The sequence below is a fragment of the Chelon labrosus genome (assembly GCF_963514085.1).
Source record: "Chelon labrosus genome assembly, chromosome: 6".
Classification (NCBI taxonomy): Eukaryota; Metazoa; Chordata; class Actinopteri; order Mugiliformes; family Mugilidae; genus Chelon; species Chelon labrosus.
Genome location: NC_140342.1, coordinates 11374311 through 11391384, shown reverse-complemented (window position 1 = coordinate 11391384; position 17074 = coordinate 11374311). Strand labels below are relative to the sequence as shown.

The 17074-nt window shown below is 42.2% G+C and overlaps 2 protein-coding genes across 2 annotated transcripts; both read left to right on the top strand.

The window, feature by feature from the left end:
• Positions 1–366: 366 nt before the first annotated feature.
• Positions 367–8244, top strand: LOC311489403 (cyclic AMP-responsive element-binding protein 3-like protein 3-B; the record flags this gene model as incomplete). Its single annotated transcript, XM_084546473.1, has 10 exons — positions 367–387; positions 1439–1540; positions 1862–2135; positions 3155–3285; positions 3421–3531; positions 3739–3845; positions 5753–5821; positions 7472–7556; positions 7876–7969; positions 8051–8244. 10 exons carry the CDS (start codon positions 367–369, stop codon positions 8242–8244), a joined length of 1188 nt encoding a protein of 395 aa, XP_084402599.1.
• Positions 8245–13300: 5056 nt separating this feature from the next.
• On the top strand, positions 13301–14938 carry LOC311489604 (relaxin-3 receptor 1-like; the record flags this gene model as incomplete). The annotated part of the gene is made up of 3 exons (XM_084546750.1): positions 13301–13513; positions 13783–14229; positions 14327–14938. The coding sequence occupies 3 exons, from the start codon at positions 13301–13303 to the stop codon at positions 14936–14938; spliced, it is 1272 nt and encodes a 423-aa protein (XP_084402876.1).
• Between the last annotated feature and the right edge of the window lie 2136 nt (positions 14939–17074).

Below are 17074 nucleotides of genomic sequence, written 5' to 3'. Positions count from 1 at the left end.
ACTTTTAATTCTGGCGTTGCCTATAGCTGATCCCTAGCGATCAAGGCTGTGCAGCTAAAACTGAATGTGAAAGCACACAACAAATAAAAGATTAAAGGCCACACTAGGTAACCTGTGACTAACTCAGAGTAATAATCCATGAGTCAGCCTTCATATTGTGCCAATTGGCTCGCTCAGCCGTGTGCTGAACACTGGATTGGATAGTGATAAGGTGGGCTGGGGGAATGCTGTTGTGTGATATGCAATTTCAACTTTGTCACTTGAGACAGACTCAGCCGTGTCTCAGGAACGTATTGATTTAGTTGTGTTTGTCTCCTTGTTGGAGAGTTTCATCGATATTTCATCAGCTGCTTTAATGTCCGAATTATGACACTGACAACAGACAAGGTAAGATCACTGAGTGCAAGCTGTGGCTTTTTGTGTGAGAGAATCATTCAGAAATTGTGTGCAAGAAAGCTAACTTGTTTTAAAGAAGATAAAAGTGGATGTGATTGATTTAATTTAATTGATTATGTCAAAGGCAATTGAAGTATGAGATTCAGATCCCTTTATATATTATTTTAGGAAAAAGGCAGAGTGTAAGAATCTTTTTGTCTCATTCTTGTTTGTCTCTGGAGACACATTTGACACATACTTAAGCTTAGATAGAGACCTTTATGTATATAAAATATTTATTTATAAAAGTCAAACAAGGAAAGACTGTGGACATAAAAATAGAGTCACTTAGCAGCTGTTAGTCCTGTGGTAAGGAATTTCTAAAGTCAGTTAAAAAAAATTATAGCAAAACAATGTACCTTCTTTAGGTACTGATCAGGTGCATTCATACAGAGCATATCACCATAGATATAAATGAAAGAGAGTTATAAAAATACAGTTTTTCCTTGCCTGGAGATTCCTAAACAGAAAATGTAAGAAAATGTAAGTTACAGCTTAGTTTTTATTCTGTGATTCAAATTATAACTTTTAACCAACACTTATATCTGACTTGTATGTCATGATCATTTCAATTCCTACTCCTTGAGCACTTGAGATCTTCAGAAAAATAGATGTTACCGCCTGAAGTTGTCTGCATTTAACACCGTTAGTTGAGTTAAATGTGACTAAACGACATCAAAACCCAAACAGGAATTCAAGTGTTTGTACAAATAAAGAGCATGAGCCACAGATATCTGTGTCTTCTGAACAAAAAAATAAAAATGTATGGAGATAAACAGTGGCCCTAGTGTAGAACCCATGGGCACACCTTTTGGAACAGGAAAAGAAGACAAAGCGGAGTGGACATGTTTGCGTTCTAGCTCACAATTCTGAATATGAACCAAAGTTGTCACATGGACCCATATTCTTAAAATAGCAAACAGGAATACAACTCATGCTGGAAAAACAGCTTCTCCACAAAGAGACTGAGGAAAAATCTCTGTTTTAAAACCACTGCTCTTAGTTTCAGGGGAACGGTGGGATGGATATAATTGACCTGCTTCACAACACCGATGAATCCATCAGTTGCCATAGCAACCAACCGTGGACAATCACAATTAATGATGTATGTATGCGTAGTCTTTCTGCATTGTCTCCTCTTAAACTGGGATGCTCATGGGACTATATATAATCAGAACCATAAATGTTTTGAGTCCCATTAAGAACAAATTAGTGCATTCTGAAGTGGGGTCAGGTGTGATTGAGCTTAATCTCATGTGTATAGTGTATGTTTCAATTTTATATTCTGCTGTATGGCTGCACAGCAATAAGATGTTTATGTTCCTGTCTGGGCTTGTGTGTGGAAATATGATTATCTGATTAAGTCAGTCAATCCACTGGTGGTGATGTGTAGTTGAGATGTATACATACCCTCCTTCTCCTTCAGACGCAGAGCACTGACACAAGTGGTGCAGACGACTTCTTGGACGCCCTGCTACAGGGGAGCGACTCCTCATCTTTGCCAGCGTCCCCTCTGTGGTCACCCTGCACCACTGACAGTGGCATCAACGAGGACCCCCTGTCAGACCCCACAGATAGCCTACACCAGAACTCCTGCATTGCTTTTCCTGCCTTTGATATCCAGGCTTTCCCTCAGCTTCCCTCCCTGGACTACCAGCAACCAGCAACTGAGAAAAAGCCTGACATTTCCATTGATCTAGGTAAGACTAGATTTAAACAAGAAAGGGGCAAATAACTCACGTTAGAGAAACATTGAAAAGAAACACTAAGAAAACATTTATGAAACTTACAGCTACTGAGTCTACCATAAATATCAAGCCTGTGCTTGCTGTTGAAGCAAACTGAAGTGACAGGTTAAGAGATGAGAGTAACTAAGTGAACCAGGGCACTGGACAGCCAGGTTAAAAATGAATGAAGATGAAATTATCATTTTGCACTTTCTGTTGTGGAATAATGATTGCTGTTGAGTGGGCTGACTGGATGCTGACAGTGGGCCCTTTCAGAGTGCAAATAATTTGTTTTCCCCATTTCTGAACATTTGTAAGGGTAAGAGGTTGAGCAATTGTTATTCATCACATGAAGAAATGGTCTTTTTTGAATAATGGTCCCTTTTCACAATGCCAAATCGTGACCTTTGGGTGTAAAAAACACTTGTAAACCAAATGTAAACCAGATCTTAAACAACACAAAGATGTCACACATGGAGAAAAGTGTTATGTAAATCACTGTTTAAAAGGTTTAGGTAGTAAAACTAAAGTGATGATATAAATCAATTATCACTCAAATCATAATTTGAGTGATAACTGTCTTTATGACAGTTGTTATATGTACACTCAGAGTTTTACAAGGAACTTGGCGGGTTGGTTGTGCAGACTATTTTTGAGAACTTGCCCCAGTTCTTCTGCAGATTTAGGATGCGTCAGCTTCACTTGATGTAATCACAAACTGTTGTTGTGACTTTGACACTAGAGCCCTGTAAGGGATACCACGCCTGCTGCAGGACTCTGGCTTTATGTTTAAGGTTGTCATCCTGTTGCAGGATGAATCTGGGACTGACCACACAAAATACAGTATGTTTTTTTTTGTAGAGTGTCCATATAGCACGGACATATGCATCAGCCACAACGGTATTGTGGTGGGTTTTGTTCGAATTGCATATACAGCCCATTTTGTGAATCATGGCCTGCTGGTTTGCTCATCTTTCTGGTTTGATGTACAGGCTGGGAGTCTGGTGGCTTCCAGGAGGAGCTTGGAATCGCATACTACCTCACTCCAAACCAAAACTCTCTGCTACCATCCGGCAATAGCCTCTCAGTGAAGGACCTGCTGTTATCAAACATTGGACAGAAAGTAAGAAGAGTCGAAAGAGAGCACACTTTGCACCAAATAAACTTTTATGAACTATTAGTCCACTTGAGTGGCTTCTTCGAGGAAGCTGCAGAGAGAGTCACTGTAACTCGAATATTCTGTCCATCTGGTTCACAGGCGCAGCGAGACCCCCAGCTTTCCCTGCAGGAGCTTGTCCTTAATGAGGATGAGAAGAAGCTTCTGGCTAAAGAAGGGGTAAACTTGCCCAACAAACTGCCCCTGTCCAAGGTACATGAGCACGATGCACAACATATGTAGGCCAGAGGTGTCATACACATCCACTCACACACTCATGCACGCTTCTAAATCTAAATCTGTATCCCCAGTTACACAACCTTGTTGCCACACCTCCCAGCCTAGTTTCATCTTACTTACCCTTTTCTTCTTTCTTCTTTCTTGTCCCTATCCTCCCATGTGTTTTATCTTCCTGACAAGTTTGAAGAGAGGGTTTTAAAGAAGATCCGGCGGAAAATCCGCAACAAGCGCTCAGCTCAAGAAAGTCGGAAAAAGAAAAGGGAATATGTTGATTGCCTGGAAGGAAGGTAGGAGCCAGCAGCACTCAACACGGCATTCTTACTCAACGTTACACTATCTCTGCAATTCGACGGAGAAGGAATTTTATCTGCTCTCATTTGTTTATGCTCTGAAACACTTTATAAAACACATTGAAACGAACATTTTTTAAAGGAGTAAATGTCACGACACTGACGCGTTTCCTGAAAGCATTTTCATCTGCTGAAAGCTGGTATTTATCTGGTATTTTTGTGAAAGACCTTGTCACAGGAGGCTCAGTTCAGGAAATTCACAGTATGCTGTTTGTTTGGAGTGAAGAGTCAAAGATCTGAGCAGCAGTATCTGTCATGGCTGGCCAAACAATGAAAGATCAGATACTTACAGAGGCACAGACTTTTTCAAGTGGAAAAATGATTTGACATCAAGAGAGTTCAGTGTCACAGCTCCACAAATATAATGGATAGTTAACGCTGATGTCAAAATACACAAAACCTGGAGATTATTACTTTATATATAATATCCAATAACATCGGAAGAAACAGAATTAAAAATTTGATCAAACTGCTGCTTAATAGAACTGTAAATGCAGATTATAAATGACTCCTACATAGTACTAGTGGGTACGTGATGAAATGGCTTTTATAAAAAGCTTTTTTTAGAGAAATGATTGTGGCTATAACATAACACTTTTCTACAACAAAGAAAACTACAGGATACACAAGAAGTACACATTTCAAAAAAAAATAATTATGTTACGGCAGAGCCACTGGTCAGAAGCCTTTCTAGCACATCGATCGAGTATTTTGCACAAACAGTGCAAGCAGCTCTTTGTGTTTCTAACCTGAGGTCAGTTGCACAGAAAACATACTTCTCTGCGATAACTTGCAGCACAAAAGAACAGCTGAATCGTTCTGTGTCACAGCTGGAGGATGGACCAAAAAGAACCTAAAGACGGTGCAGCACCTGACAATAGGGTGGCAGGAGATTTTGCTGAGATGGAGCTTGTCTTAGTCTTCCTCCTCCTCCTCCTCTACCTCCAGGCGTGCACAGAATGAGCGTTACCACACAGCGAGGCTTTGTCACCAAATTTATTAATCCTGTCTGCCTCCCACATCCTGGCTCCTCCATCCCATCGCACATCCACAAACAATGCAGCCTGAGAGAGGGTGTAGTTTGAGTCACATCAAATCTCTTCAAAAATGGCACAGCAGCAGTATTCCCAAAATCTTCTGTTCTGTCAGACAGGTTCAGTTTTCATCAGCCTTCCCAGTGCATTAGTTGGATTTTAGATCTGATGCGGGCGGCCCTTCAGATGGTTCCTTTGTTATTCAACTCAGAATAGAGGAGTTGTAAGAAAGCACTGAGTTGTTGTGAACCGCAGGTGTATCAAGCGGTTAAAGTGAAAAGCTGTGGGGTTTAAATACAGATAAACATCAATTTACTTTAATTTTCAGAAAATCTCTGAACAGTTTGTGTATTTCACAACAGGACGAAAACACCACTAGGCAAACATATGTGTGTATACCCATGTTATTTAAAAAGATCCTTAACGATGTATTAGCACTTGATAATGTGCCACTGAGTTCACATCTCATTCGAGCTTGAGCTTTGTTGCCTCTGGAAGATAAAAGTTTCACGACGGGATGAAAGTGTGACTCCATTGAGCGGAGTCAGCACTTGTTGGTAATTAAACCGGCTGTAAGGAGAGCATATCAACTGTGTATCATTATCAGCTGAGGCCCATAATAGAGGCTGACTCACAGAGAAGCAAGAAAGGCATCAGCAGAAGACGAAAGGGTGACGGTGGGGGGTGTCCCTGGACGACAGAATAGGGAGCAAGATAACAGCCAGTGGACGGATATTGGCGGAGAGAGGAGATGCAATGCAAACCATAACACAATATCTATTTATCTCCGTCCTTCGTCTCGTTCTGTAGGATGTCCGCATGTAATGCTCACAACCTGGAGCTGCAGAGAAAGATCCACCGGTTGGAGGAGACCAACAAGTAAGTGTCAAATGAGCCAACAAAGGCTACAGGTAATGATTACTGGCATCAGGTGATTGATCGATTTGGTGGCCGCAGTGTAGTTGAAAACTCAAAGTAACCACAGTCCAGAACCAAGGGATACTGATTTTTGGATTTTTGTTTGATATAATGGTTAAAATGATTCTCAGTTGCATTTACTGACCACATTTACCATGGTCATTTTATCATTTCTGTCTGAAATGCTAAAATACTGGTAGCAGATTTTATTAGCGGCAGTTAATTCATTAATAAAAATGTAACATTCACAGATGTTAACCCCTTTCTATTTGAGAATGACATGAACTTGACCTCGTCTGCATTTACTGAATTAAATCTGACACTAGCACAGTAAAGACAAGCAGGGATTCAAATGAAGGGATGAGACATTGAAAATTGCCATCTGTTCATCTGCATGGCAGCATGGAACATAGTATTTGATAAAAACAAAGATTACTTATATGTAGTGAGGTTAGTGGTGGTCCCTGTGTGAAACCCTGGGGACACATGGGAAGAGAGAGGAAGGAGAAGAACCAGATTGTGTTCTTGCTGATAAGTCTGAATACCAAACAACATTGTGCACAATTAATGCCTACATACATACATGGCAACATGTTCCAAAAAGCCTGAAGTAAGATAAGCTGTAGCTTTATTGAGGCCAAGCGGGGGAAACTGAAAAAGGCACAGCAGCGTATCAACACATTAAGACGTTTCCATAAACCCATACGACAATACAACAGCACAGAATAATAGAAAGAGTCATAAATCTGTGCCAGAATACAGTTTGTGCATGTAAATACAGTTGTATCTATACATACAGATATTATGTATTTCATATTTGGCTCTAGTATTTTAAGTATAAGGAAAATGCAAAGAAAAGCCTGTTTGGTTGTTTTCCGGATTGTGAACTCCTCCAAATACAAATAGGAGCTGGTAGCATCCAGGACTGGCTTCTATAAATATCATTCCATTCATTACACCTTTGATCTTCATTTTTTAAATTATTTTTTTAAAGGCTGCCCTTTAAATGCTGACTGCTACTTGACCACGCACACCCCAGCATCGTCTCAAATACATGCATACATACAGACAAGTTTCATCTTGAACGCATGTCTCGGTTTTTCCTTGTAATTAGGCCGTTCGTCGCACTCGTAGAGTTGCTATGGCTCGATTGATTTTGTGAGTCACGTCTCTTTCTTGCTTTTATCCGTTTGTTGTCAGTTGGATTTTGTCGCTCTCTGTTTTGTTGATCTGTACAGATTTGTCCTCAGCCCATCCCTCTCAAGATGCTGACAACCTAACTGACAAAAGTTTCTAATTGTTTAAAAAGCAGCCTCACTGTAGAATTACCACAATACAAAACACTCAAAATTTAAAGCTTCTTACAGCTTTGTGAGTTTTGTTTCCTCTTCATTCGAGAATCTCATTATGCTGCTTTCTTCCTGACGCTGGAGGATAATTGAAACAAAACATGGGAAGAAGCCAGACACATGCATTTTCCTCAGATTGATGGTCTTCTTTTTTTTAGTTGTTAGTAATCACAAATCAAATCAAAAATGATTTCATCTGAGGGTCCTTGTATGACACCTATACCCAGTCTTTTTCATGTTCCTCTCTGTATTTGTGTTTCAGTGCTCTGCTGGAGCAGCTAAGCCGGCTACAGACTCTCCTTCCTAATAGCTCCAAGAAAACAACACACAGAGGAACCTGCATCCTGGTGAGGAATATAACACGGACATTCATTTGCTCCATTGAGAACTGGCTTAGACAGACGTCATAATCTTTCACTACTAAGTAATAGTATGCATTTAAATGGACACTACAGTGCGCCCTGAGCACATTATTAAAATCACGTGCTGCTGTATTTACCTTTAATATCCGAATGGAGTCACACATTTGAATTGCACCTGGGCTCATCTTTTGTTCAATGCGTTATGTAGGTTATGCCTAATGACTCTCCTTCTTCTAGTAATTTCCCTCTGATCTATATTTTCTGTGCTTGGCCTCTTTTTGTCCTGCTGTGTATTTATGTCCAGGTTTTGCTCCTCTCCTTCTCTCTGCTCATTTCCTCGAATCTACAGCCAGACCCCTACAGCCAAGGCAGCCGGGCAGAGTACACAGAGACCAAAGGTCTGTAGACATGCATCCTCAAACACACTTTCTTTTTGGCACGTACTCACAAACACTCTCCACCACATCTCTGCCTCTCAGTGCCTTCCCGCTCCCTGCGTTCGATGGATGGAGCGCAAGATGCTGCTCCTCTTCCTCTTCCTCTCCTATCTGCCTCCAGGGGTTTTGAAGTCCTACGAAGCCTGACAGAGAAGCTCTGGACCCGGACAGATCTCCCCCCAGTAAACCTCCCCTCCTCTCTCTACCAGGATCACAGGCATAAGGACAATCACTGATCTCCCCTAAGAGGAAGTATGTGGCAAAGGAATGCAGGCATGCTTGCAAGTTCAGCATCCAAATGAGCAGTTAATTGCTTTTCAGCATCTGTTTGTCACTGCAGAGACTGAGCGAGGGCATATGGTATCAGTCATACACACAAACAAGTATGCATTGGTGAGGAAGTCACCCACACATTGTCCTTTTATTTTGCTTTGAAAAAAGAAGCCACAGGGACCTGGTGGATCATGTGTTATTCGTACTTTACTGCTGATGTATTATGGACACATGTAAGGCAAATGTACAGGCATTGCTGTAATTTATTATTCACCTCAAATTTATATTTGAAAAAAAATAAGAAAATTATTTGATGTGCGTTTTGTAACAGTTTAGTGCAGTACTGACAAAGGAAGAGAGAATTAAAGGTTTCTCCTGAGAGTTTAGGACCTGGCGGGAGGTTTGTTTTCTCAGTAACACCATATGTCCAGTGTGGAATTGATTTGCTTCCTACAAATAATGAGGCAAACAAATGGTCCCCCCCCAAAAAAAAAATAAAATAAAGTGATGATGAGCTTCATATCGTGCCAGCTGTCCATATGGGAAACTGGGTTGCAGTTTTTAAAAATAGTGGATATCATCGGTTTTAGGAGCAAAACGTTTTGAGCTAAGTAGTGTTTGTGGAAATGTAAGTGCTGGTCATAGATCGATGGGATTCTGGCTTTTATTCTGGTGGGGTCAAGGATAAGGGGCATGCTGTCATTAAATGCATTTGAGAGTAAATGACTGAAACTGCTGTCTGTTTCAAGGAGTGTTTTTTACTATTATTATTGTTCCCGGTTCAGACATTCAGCTGATCCGTTGCACTGGATCGTTTTTGCAGGATCTCAGATGTAAATTTGGGTCTGAAAGCACAAAGCAAGGACAAAACACAACTCAATCTCTTTTCATATACACAGTACTTTTTTCATTTACTAGAATGAGCCGCATGTGGAAGATCATTTTAACTTACTGTACTGTATGTGTTGAAATGTTACGGGAATTCGGGGCCAAAATTGGATGCACGATAAAATAATGCGGACGAGTCTACGTTCTGCAGTCATACACATTTTTCAACCTATTACACAATCAGCTTTTTATAAACCTAAACAACAGATAGGGAAATTTAAGATTAATTTGAAAGGCCAACAGAGGGTAGCCTACAGTCATGCTAGCTGTACTGTGAATCTCTGAGCTAAATGCTAATGTTAGCATGCTACCTTGCTCACAGCACAACATTGATCATCTTAATTTGTTGTAGTTTAGCTTACACGCTTGTAGTGCACCGAGTACAGTGGTTGTGGGCAGTTTTTCAGATATTTGTTCAAAACTTTTGATCTGATTAGAGTGGTAAGTAAAAAGTTATTAAAAACTAATTTTAACTGGTTAAGCTAATCCAAATGTAATATTAATCCATCATTACAGCAGCTGTTGTAAAACCCCATCAGAGTGGAAATATCAACCTTGTGATGATGCCAGAGGAGAGGTCAATACCAGAATCTAATACAAAATCTAAAATAGTACAAACACAACATATCAAACTTGAACATGATGCTAGCAACCTGTTCCAGAAACCCGGGACAGCAGCATGTTTGCCTCTGTGTTGCATCAACTCTTCTTTTAGTAAGTTTTCGGGGAAATGAGGAGACCGATTTGAAAGTTAAACGTTTTCGTGGCACATCTTTGTGCGCCAAATGTTTTCCGAGGATGACAAGTCTGGACTGCTGACGGGCCGCTTTGGCATTGTCATCTGGATGCCAGCATATGTTTCACTAAAACCTGTTTGCAGAGCGTGAACGGTGCCGTCACAGATGCGCTAAGTGCACTAATGCACCCCCCCCATACTGTCACAGATGCTAGCTTTTGAGCTGTGAGCTGAAAACGAGCCAGCAGCTCCCTGTCCTCTGGAACCTGTGTGCACGATTTCCTGAAAGAATTAAACATTTCCACTCACCAAAGGACAGCTTTCCACTTTTTTTTCACCGATCCATCATGAATGAGCCCAGAGAAGGCAGCAGAACTTGGTCACACACTGCTGCCCATCACATTGGAAACATTTTGTTTTCAGACGTATTCATCCTTTTATTCCTGTTCATACAAATAACATTGTTAAAATCATTCCCTTTGAAGAAGTAATAAATGTTTTATTCCAACATTATGGGCAACAATGTATATATGTGTTTTCTTTGCATTGTGGAGGTTTAAGTTGCTTTTGTGGACGCAGTGACTAACTGTGATTTCCACTGCGAAACTATTTTTATTTTTTTTTTAAATGTTGCAGTGAATGAGTGAAAATTGCTGCCATTCAATTGGTCGAATTTATTTTCTGGCCTTGTCCTTTTGCACTGAATGGTAAAACCCAAATTTTTTCTATTTAACATTGAGAAACGTTTTTCTTATATTATTAAACTATTTGGCCAGCCAGTCTTTTCACAGTGGTCTACTCCTCCCAGTCTTTACCTCTCAGAGACCCATTACAGCCTCTCTGGTACCCTTCAATAACCAGTCATGTTAGACCCATTAACCTGGTCTAAAGTCTTCCTCAGTTACAACAGTTTCCTTGCTTCTCTGATTGTCAGGGCTTCATATGGTGATCTGTTGACTTTTAGTCTGGTGCGCTGCTCTTCAAGCTGAGAACTGAGACGGTGGACGACTTCACAGTCTAAAAAAAGGTTCAGCAGACCTGAACCAAAAATACAATATCTACTCTGGCTGGGATTTTAGAAATGAATTATTGATCAGACAGCTTGTTGTAGATGTAGGTAGAAATTCCATCAGAATATTAATCATGTCAGAGTACCCTGCTACCTGAGGGTGGGAAGAGGTCACAGGAGGAAGAGTTCATTATTTCAGATAATGTTCCAAGGTTACCGGGCTTAGGTTTTGGGTCTGGGTTAGGGTGAACATTTGAATGGTGTATACAAAATATGAGACTGCAGAATATCTAATCAGGAAATAAAACATCTGTCACTTATGTACATTACTTAGCGATGAAAACACTGAAATGGATAAATGTGTTGCTGATTAATTGTTTAACATTTGGAGGATTTTGTCTTGTAAAAAAAAAAAAAAAAAAAGGAAAGCTGATTACCAGCTAGGCTTTGCAATCGTTTTTGAATTGAAGATCATTGATTGCAGGCTGTGAAGAGCCTATTTATTTTAATTCCTTCTCTTGAATTTCTTGAATTTCATTTCAACCCTTTGTGTTGGCCCTCTGACGGAAGGGCACAGTTAGAGGTGCTGATTGGATCTTGGCCTTTCACTGCCCCCATATTTTATGCATTACAGCAATGCTGAGGCAGCCATTCGTGGTGTGAATTAAGATTATGTCGATATATTCTCTCCACAGAGAAATGTCAAAGAAGGAGCCCACTGAACATCCTTGGCCGGCCTAGATTCTGAATAACAGCCTTCAAGGCTTACAGGGCTCATTGTTAAGTAGGCTTGTGTCTGCTTTGGAACAATACAACATGAGAGCCATCATCATAAGCGGTGTAGTTGACAACAGATTGTCAACTGCACTCATCTTTGCCATCGTGTATATAATTACACTATATCCCTCTTGTATTTTTACCTATACCCACAGAAATCTCTTCTTTCACATATAGACAAACAAAGTTTTATTTACCTTTTTATTCTTCTTAAAACTTCAAATTAAATGAGGAAATAAAGTAGCACTCAACGTCAGTCTCACCGTTTGTTTTTTAAGTACCTTTAAAAACAAACTGATGAAATGAGAGCCAACAAATCGAATACCTTGAGAAGCTTCGGCAGAATGCACATGAGTGCCGTCACAATAGATTCAGGGTCAGACTCCAACCACATTACTATTTCCATCCATCTCACTGCTGGTTAAACAGTGAAGGAATGAAGGAAACTTTGTGCTGTTTTCTTTTTAATTTGGGTCTGAACAAGCAAACTGGGGTTAAGATTTGGGGGCATGTTCTCTAATGAACATGAAAGATTGGTGAGGCGAGTCATGCTGTTTGAGAAAACATCTGGATTTCTCCTTTTTTAGTCTGTGACTTCTTCCCTCTTTTCTTTCCAGCACACTCGCAGTAGATCACGGCGACGCACTGTTTGAATACCAACAGTGACCTATAAGAAATGCAAATGAAAAACACACACAAACACAGATGCACGCGCACATACACACATCCCTCTATCTTCCCTGGCTCCCTCACAAAGACTGTGCGAGCTGTCTGAAATCTAATTTATCATTCCTCTGATGTGCATGAACATTAACAAATCCTTGTAGGCAGGGAAACCTTCCGGAAAACACAATCTTCTATAATTTACCTTTGCCTCATATCGAGGGCGATATTTGGACACCAGATGAAAGAAAAGAGGAAAAATGACAATGGGGTGCAAAATTAGAGCCTAAAAATAGCCTACCGCTTCACTTATGTGAAGACAGGCTGCACTGCACTCAGGCAAGCATCAAGGCGAATCAGAAAATGTTCTGCAATGCATGAGACTGAGACACTGTGTTGATTTTTATTTTTTTTTTGTTTTGTTTTAGATACAACAAAATGCAAAGATTTCTCTGTTTGCCTAATCGTGATCAACCGGAGAGGTGCAGAGGAACAGTTAAGGCATTTTATTCTACCTGTTAATGGAAACAAATCAGCTGATTTGCTTCACTGCGTTCAGTTTTAAAACTGTACCTAAACTGCTGTAATAAGTAAAACAATGTAATGTCACTGTTGATCAGCTGAAACGCTCATGTGCGCCATCAAGCGGTGGAGGGGGGGAAGCCTCGTCGAGTATAAAAGCCTCCCGTCTCCGGATGCTGTCAGGCTCACTCAAAGAAACCCCAGCTGCATCATGTCAGACTTCAGGCTGATGCGGACTCATCAGCTTTTAACATGTTAACATTTTCCCACTTGGAAAATAAAAACAAGAATCGAGCGCAGCAGGGAATGGGTGTTTCTGAATCCACTCCTGCGCTCTCACAGTCTGGAAGTTAACCCGGAGGAGGAGAGGAGGACACCTGGGAACTTGCTTTTTAAAAAAAGTACCTCTCTCCTCTGCGGAGCCATGCAGAGCAACAGCAGCAGCAGCTCCCCCGGACCTCCGAGCGCCCTGAGCGTGTGCGGAGGAGAGGAGGATGAGCGCCAGATCTCCGAGCTGGTCAGCCCCATGGGTGCAGGGTCCAACCTGCCGGCTTTCAACCTTTCACTCAACTGCTGGCTTCACATCCTCTCCAAAGAGTCCACGCTGGATCTGCACGGAGACAGCGCCAACATGGCAGTAGGTTGAATCTTCTTGGTGGATAAAGTGAAGTTGTACAGTAACTTTACTCAAGTACTAGACACAAGTACAATTCTGGGGTGCTCTATACAAATATATTGAGCTCATTCGGGGTTTTTGTAGATTTTAACCTTTACATTATGGTTTTGCTACTTTTACTTAACTAAAGGATCAGACTACTTGAACTTGAAGGTGTTTTTATTCTTTCATTCTCACTATAACTCTGTATTGTGCACATGTGAAAACACTACGCTCTATGTGTCTGACAGATCCGAGTGCTCATCGCCCTGGTCTACCTTGTGGTGTGTATCCTGGGGCTTGTGGGAAATCTCCTGGCCCTCTTCCTGTTTCACTCCCGCCGCCGGGGCCACCACCACCACTCCTCCATCGACTGCTTCGTCATGAGCCTGGCGGTGACGGACCTCCAGTTTGTCCTCACCTTGCCCTTCTGGGCCGTGGACACAGTGCTGGACTTTCGCTGGCCCTTCGGCCGGGTCATGTGCAAAATCGTGAGCTCGGTCACCACCATGAACATGTACGCCAGTGTCTTCTTCCTCACGGCCATGAGCGTGACCCGTTACCGCTCTCTGATTACCTCCCTGAAGATGGGCAGTCCCAGGGTCGCCGCCGCCCGGGCCAAGTGGGCCAGCACGGGCATTTGGGTGGTGGCGCTGGTGGCTACGCTGCCTCATGCTTTCTACTCCACCACAGTCCAGGTTTGTTAGATTGAGATTAAACTACTAATGCTGCTTTGCATCCCTGCATGCTTTGTGTTTGTTTGTTTGTCTTCTAATGCAGCTGTTGTGTTTACAGGTGTCTGCAGACGACGAGCTGTGCTTAGTGAGATTCTCCGACTCCGACTCGGATCGCTGGGATCCACAGGTCCTGCTTGGACTCTATCAAACTCAGAAGGTCCTTCTGGGATTTATAGTTCCCTTGATCATCATCTCTGTATGCTACCTCCTCCTGCTGAGGTTCATCCTGAGCCGGCGCATTGTGGGCAGCGTGATAAGCGGGAATGTCAACGAAAGGTCAGAGTGTGAGAGAGGACGCCACCGGCGCCGTTCCAAAGTTACGCGCTCTGTCACCATCGTGGTCCTGTCCTTTTTCATCTGCTGGCTGCCCAACCAGGCTCTCACTCTGTGGGGAGTGCTGATCAAATTCGACCTGGTGCCCTTCAGTAAGGCCTTCTACAACGCTCAGGCCTATGCCTTCCCTCTGACTGTGTGTCTGGCTCACGCCAACAGCTGTCTCAACCCAGTGCTCTACTGCCTGATCCGAAAAGAGTACAGAGCCGGGCTGAAGGAGCTTCTGCTGAGGATTTCTCACGCAGTCCATAACGTCCTCACCGTGGCTCTGAGAGGGAGGAGAGTGGAAGAGGCGCCGCCCAGCACGGTCATGACACACAAGGACACCAATATGTGATTTAGTTTGTCAAAAGAAACGTTCGACATTCAGAAAAATACGGTTATTAGCTTTCATTGTGTGCAGTAAATAACAAAACATGTTAACCGGTGAGCTTTAGAGGGGGTGGAAGATAGATTTTGTTACCGTTGGACCAACGCAGACGAGCCGGTTCTGTCGAGCCTTTTCAACACAAAGGAAACATCAAAGAAAAAAATCCAACTTGTGCTTTGTGCCCGAAGCCATGATTTAGCTTCGGGCACATTCATTAAAAACTCATAGAGAAAATACTTGTAAGAAAAGTAATCTCCTAAGTGAAAGCACAAAATTGGTCAATCCCCCCAATCAGACGTTTTTTTTTTTTGTTACATTGTTGGATGATTTATTTCTTTGCGCAATCAAGCAAAACACAATGTGACGTTTGAATCGTTTGACCTACAGAGTGATGTTTGTACTTTGCATCTCACGCAGGCAATCACAAGGCCTGTAAGACTGTTACATTTGCATTGTGATAATCGTGTTTAACATTTGTGTTATTAGTGGTAACTCAGTCAGGAGGCTGAAATCCACCACCCCTTTATATGTACTCCAGGACATTTGCCCACCCAGTGTTTGATGCTAGCCTGAAACTGTCAGTCATTTCCTGTGTGTCTGCTTCGCTGTGCCACTGTGAATTGTTTCGTGAACACACGTATGTACTGTGACATTAATTAAACAAGAGGACAAAAGCGTTTGTTGATGTCTCGGGAGACTTAATCTTCTCTGCAGTCACAGCAGTATGAAGTGAGCACAAAAGCCGTTCCACATTTCTGCCCTTTTGCAACCTTTAAAGTTGGAACGTGGATAACCATCTTCAGCCACCGTAGTTCTTCCCTGACATGAAAATATCACACACTTCCTCCACACGTCCTCCATTGTGTGCCAGTCTGGTAGTAATTACTTCTCCCATCAGAACCACAGATATATCCGGCAGCTCTCTCCATGGGCTCCGGTGTTTCCAGCCAGCGAGTCGCCCGCCGAAACCTCTTGTCCCGGCTGCACATGGAAAACAATCAAAGGTGTGATTTTAGAACAAATATTTGTGCCAATTCAGTTGTTGCTCAGACTTTTTACTGTGTTATCAAAAAACAATCTTCTGTCGCTGACTTGTTATTTTTCTCACTGATTCTTTTCTCACGTGTTCTCTTGGATGAACTCGCTTCGTAATTGCGTCATTTTCTCAGTAAGTGCCAAACATTGGCCAAAACCACTGCAGTGCATCTACTCTCACATGGGTCTATTTGCATTCCTTCATCTTCTGTAACCGCTTGTCCTGTGAACTGTGAAGGGAGCCTATCCCAGCTGTCATCAGGCGAGAGGCGGGGGTACACCCTGGACAGGTTGCCAGTCTATTGCAGAGCTAACGCAGAGAGACAGACAACCATTCACACTCACATGCACACTTACGGCCAATTTACAATCATGAATAAACCTAACAAGCATGTCTTTGAACAGTGGGAGGGAGCTGGAGTACCCGGAGAGAACCCACGCAGACACAGGGAGAACATGCAAACTCCACACAGAAAGAGCAATTACCCACTAATGAAAACCGCAGGAGGAAATTCACGTGTGTGGATATGTGTCCACATGTAGCCTGCATGGATTGCCTGGTTTCTGGTTTACAATTACAGGCTCCATCTGCACACGTCAGTATTTCAGTATGATGAGCATGAATGACAAATATAAAGGCCCAGAAATTGGGACAAAGTCAGCTGCACTCAGATTAGGCACGTGTCAAGCGCACAACACACGCGACATTTGAACACAGCACACGCTAAGCTCTTCTGAATGAGGGAAATTTTAGACTGTCCGACGAGTGATTGATGAGATTGTGGAGAATGTGGTGAGTTATACATGCGGTTCAATTCTTTGTGCAGAAAGCTTGAAGTTAATAACTTTTTACGCTATGTCTGTTTCGGGTCAGTACAACCCGAGAAAATGAACAACATCCGCCCCAAGGAGGTCCCAGAGGACATGGTGGATACATAAGGAGAAGGTCACCTTCTTGCAGCACAGTGAAGAAATGGTGAAAGGAGGCTGGATAGAAAAAGAAAACAACTTTCTGGAGGCTTGAACAAAAAAGGGATCTGTGTGATCCGTGACTGCTGGACTATGAAT